This window comes from Bidens hawaiensis, unplaced genomic scaffold (genome assembly GCF_021521415.1).
Source record: "Bidens hawaiensis isolate Kalapana, Puna unplaced genomic scaffold, B.hawaiensis_p1.1 tig00033212_1, whole genome shotgun sequence".
Lineage (NCBI taxonomy): Eukaryota > Viridiplantae > Streptophyta > Magnoliopsida > Asterales > Asteraceae > Bidens > Bidens hawaiensis.
The window spans coordinates 130,470-135,008 of record NW_027495690.1 but is presented as its reverse complement, the minus strand read 5'-3'; the positions used below and the strand labels follow the sequence as shown (position 1 = coordinate 135,008).

Below are 4,539 nucleotides of genomic sequence, written 5' to 3'. Positions count from 1 at the left end.
GTGATAAATATGAATAATTTTGTTTTAATGATTTGAGGTGCTTGATCAAATAAAACAATTACAGCATTCTAACAATTTGTTAATTTTGATGTCATGTTTTCTTTAGATTTATATGTTAATAAAATAGTAGATTGAAAACTTTCAAATATATTAATAAAACAGTTTCCATATATAATTCTTATGAGAGTTTACCATGCTGTCCCTATATTTAATTAAAAAAGAAAAAGAAAACAATTTTTGATTGACTTGATTCATTTCTCTCATTTCTTGTAATAATTTGATTTTTTTCTTGAACTTAAACCTATATTTATATATATATATTACACTCACATAGTATAATAATAATAATAATAATATAAAGTCAGATTGATTGGGCGACAAACTCCCCCCCCCCCCCCCCCTATCGGCCCTAAAATCGCCCATGTAGCCCCTTCTCGCCGGAAGTCGCCCTTTTTCGCCACCCACCCCACACGGCCTAAGGTATAACTATATTGCCTTCACTATTAGAGAGAATTAAACATTACCATAAAAAAATCCAATATCATAAAGTAAATAAAGAGTAGAGTCTTCTTTTTACAAGCATTGAGCAGATACTTTATGTTTACATCCCAAAGATTGAACAAGTTTAAAACTTTAAACACAAATACTAAAAAGAGGTCCAAAATCAAGAACCAGAAGCCACCTCAAGTGATGATTTCTCTTACCAGCCAATCAAGACTCGGGTACGCGAAATAAAGAACAAGAAAAGACGGAAGAGCAAACAAAATTGTGATGAGTATATACACAACCAAGATGATTGCACTCGCGGGTATTGCATACAGAACAATCAGAAGAAATATCAACACCAGCGGAAGCTTAGCCGTTAAGTGAACAAAATAGATTAATGACTTACGGATGGTCGTCTGCAGCCTCTCACCATGGGACCCACCTTGACGGTTAGACTCACCAACACGTGGCCTCGCCAAACCATTACCATGACCATGACCGGTAACTAAACCTCGAGCCCAAGACCAACCAGGGCCCGGTACATGGTCATTACAAGAAGACAGATGAGATTTGACCCGATCACCATTCAAGCTCTCGACCATCCAAAGAAGAAAGTAATTCTTTTTTGGAAACTTCAGATTCCCTTTATAAACGAGGCGAAACGATAACAAGTTGCACCATGGGCAAGATATGAAAAAAGGGAGCTGGATCGGAAGAGTGGGTAGTTTGACAACAGCCCATTGCAGCCCGAGAACACAGTTTTTACAGAGTGTGTGTCCACACCATAAAACATAAGGCACATTTTCCACAATATTGAAAGATTCCCAGCAAATTGGACACTCTAAACCTTCTTCCCTGCTGTTATTTACAGAGATCTCATCATCAGAACCGTCTGAAGAAGTTTGACCAACCCTTGCGGAGTCAATTCTCGGTCCGGATGCGCCCGCTATAGCTTTCGACCCAAAACCCCACATGTTATAAAAAGTATAAACAATATATCGTATTCACCTTCTACAGAATTATTAGCAATAGCTGCTCATATCCACGCCTGCAACATCTAGACATGTTAACAATTCCATTCTGTTTCAAATTCATATGCTTTTTAATCAAAAAAATTAAAACTAGGGCTGTAAACAAAGTAACAAACCAAACAAGACCTTGTTCATGTCTGTCCGTTAAGCTTTATCGAACAAGTGAACAGTTCAAAAACAGCTAATCGAACAAAACTTTATGTTCGTGTTCGTTCACTAAGGAAATGAGCTTGTTCATGAACAGTTCACAAGCACAAATAAACACAAACTATGCTTTATTTGATTTGATTTGGCTAACCGAGAATGGTAGGTGTCAACGATTCGGTCAATCTACCAGCTTTGTGGTGGTGTTTTCTTAACTAACATTCATATTTATATGCTAATTTTACATATAAACAAATCACATAACACTCATATATATTAAAAACCTTTAAATGGCAAACCTAAACAAACAAACACTAAAGAACACCATCGGACGTAAACGAAGACATTATCGAGCGTTCACGAACACAATTGAATGAACATCACCTCCGTTTGTGTTCGTTCATTTAGTTAAACGGACGAAATTCCGTATTCATGTTCGTTCAGTTATTAAACAAAAAAACTTCTCGCCGAACAGTTCGCAGCTCTATATTAACACCGATTACATGTGAAGTCCAAAGCCGAACCAATTATCGGTTAAAACAACGAAATGCAAGTTCAGTAGAGTAAGAAACTGAAAGCGTGTAATAATAATGTTTTCAATAGGCAAAAAAAAGGCCCTAAAATATAATCAAAGAGAGAACAAATCATATACAGAGAATCAGAACATATTCAGCAAGCAATCTATCTACAGTACATCATATGCGAATCTAATCCAAATCATATAAACATAATATCTAATAATATATTCAGCGTTACTAATAAAAAAAAAACCTAATCAATTCCTATCACATAATAAACAATTAAAAGCTAAAAGCAATCTAATTAGACTGAAAAAATATAAAATCGTGTACCATCCGTTGGATATACGCAGTGGCTGTATGATTAAACGGTGAATTAGATATATATGTATATATGAACAAAGGACGTCGGCAAAGAGATATGACCACTAAGTGTGAACTCTCAAGGATCATGAAATGAATCTGCTACGTCGCGGGCCCGTGTGTGTTTCAGTAGTTTGGGCTAAGTTAAGATCGGGCTTGATAAGCCCAAGTCAAAAGTTAAATAGTGCCCAAAAAGGTCAACCACATTTTATTACTAGGGCCCGGGTGCAAGAAACCGAAAATCCGATCCGAAACCGAAACATCAAACCGTAATAAAAATCGACAGTTTGGTTTATGTTTTTTTAACCGAAAAATTAGACCAAACTGGAACCGAATTTCAAGATTTTTAATAAATAGGTAACTCAAATAATTTGTGGCCAGATGTATAATTGTCACTTAGTTAATAATTAATAAAATTATTTGTACCTATATTCATTATTTTCGGCCTAACTTTTTTTTTCGGCCAAAAATCTTCAAACACAAATGACAATAATAAAAACAAACTGAAACCAAACCGAACCCACAACCGAAACCGGACAGTTTTAAAAATCTAAACCCTAAAGTTTTGGGTTTTGGTTTAGTTTTAGCCTAAAACCACACCAAACCATACCGTGCACATCTCTAGTTTTTAGTAGAGGTGGGCAAATCAGGCTTTTTTAGAAACCGGTTCCAGAAATGGTCCATAAAAGTTAAGAACCAGCTCGGGTAAGAACCGGTTCAAATATGGTCCAAGTTATGACCGGTTTTTCCAGGTTTTTATCAGGTGGACACAATTCCACCGGCTCTAGGCACGATTTTCTAGATGAACAATACCTTATTTGTACTCACAGGTCAAGAAATATTGAGTCCAGTTCCAGATTAGGCACACCGGGCCGGGTCTGAAATAGGGTTTTTTTCCAACTTATTTATTTATTAGTGGTCAACTTAAATAGTGTAAGAACGAAAGGCATAATTTTGACATACCCAACAATGTTCAATCATTTTTGCTTCTTTTCTAAATTTTATTATTAAAATTCAATTATCGCTAAAAAAAGAAGCTTCATAACGGTCCCATTTTGAACCCCCTGTTATCTTTTTTAAAAGCAAGATTCGAGTGGTTGTGTCACACACAAAAGCTAGATAGGAAGTATGTGATTGCAAAAAGAAAACTAAGAAGACACTCGCACGTGATGTAGTATATATCGTAAAGCATATAGATGATGAAACGTCAGTGTGGATACATCACCAACATTATTAAAAAGTATCAAAGTGAATTGAGGGTATTCGGTTCCGTTTGCAATCGTTATAAAATTAGTCAAAGGCAAACTGGTTATTTTTCTACTCTAAAATTTCGTTTTTATTTTTTTTGGTTTATATTTTTTTTAAATATTTTATGGAGTCTAGTTCTTAAACATATCCAAACAAGTAATCCTTTGTGAAGAAACACTAACCTGACCCCGGGCAGATTACTGGTAACCTGGGGGTTGGAGAGATGTTTCCCACGAGGGGTTTGACCCTTGGAAGATGGTTCTTCTGATAACCTGCAAAACAGACACCGTGAGCTCGTCACTGAGAAGGGGGGGGGTTCCTCCTTGTGACCACCCTCCGGCGTGAGAATCAGACTAGATTGCTCTTTAAATATAAAAGTATATTAAGAGATTGCTAGAGCAGATATCAGGTATATATGATGATAATATGATAAGATATGATAAGATGAGATGATCATACCATTTGTGGTATTTATAGCCGAAGGTAGGTTTCCAAGGGGTTTAGCCGGCCCAACACGCTACCAACTGTAACCTATGCACGTGCCCTGCCTGTGAGTGGTGGATAGGTAGCGGCTGACACAGAGCAGGCGTGTCGTGCACTCTTCCTCTTCTGCCAACTACAGGCTAGGCACGTGGTATGGCAGGAGTTGGTGGGTAGGCGGCGGCTATTGGTCACAGTGCTGTGGCGTGCTGTCTGCCATGCTGCTGTCAGTGAGCTGTCGCATCTCTGATCAGATCTTTTGCCCATAC

General features: G+C 37.2%; 1 protein-coding gene across 1 annotated transcript; it reads right to left on the bottom strand.

Annotated features, from left to right (window-relative positions):
• Window positions 1–481: 481 nt before the first annotated feature.
• LOC143584632 (uncharacterized) lies at window positions 482–1,629 on the bottom strand. Its single transcript, XM_077066641.1, has one exon. It carries the CDS (start codon window positions 1,458–1,460, stop codon window positions 684–686), a length of 777 nt encoding a protein of 258 aa, XP_076922756.1. The 5' UTR covers window positions 1,461–1,629; the 3' UTR covers window positions 482–683.
• Window positions 1,630–4,539: the final 2,910 nt, after the last annotated feature.

What these genes read in the sequence shown, in the direction of transcription:
- LOC143584632 (XM_077066641.1), bottom strand. Translation starts at nt 1,460, where the DNA reads ATGTGGGGTTTTGGGTCGAAAGCTATAGCGGGCGCATCCGGACCGAGA.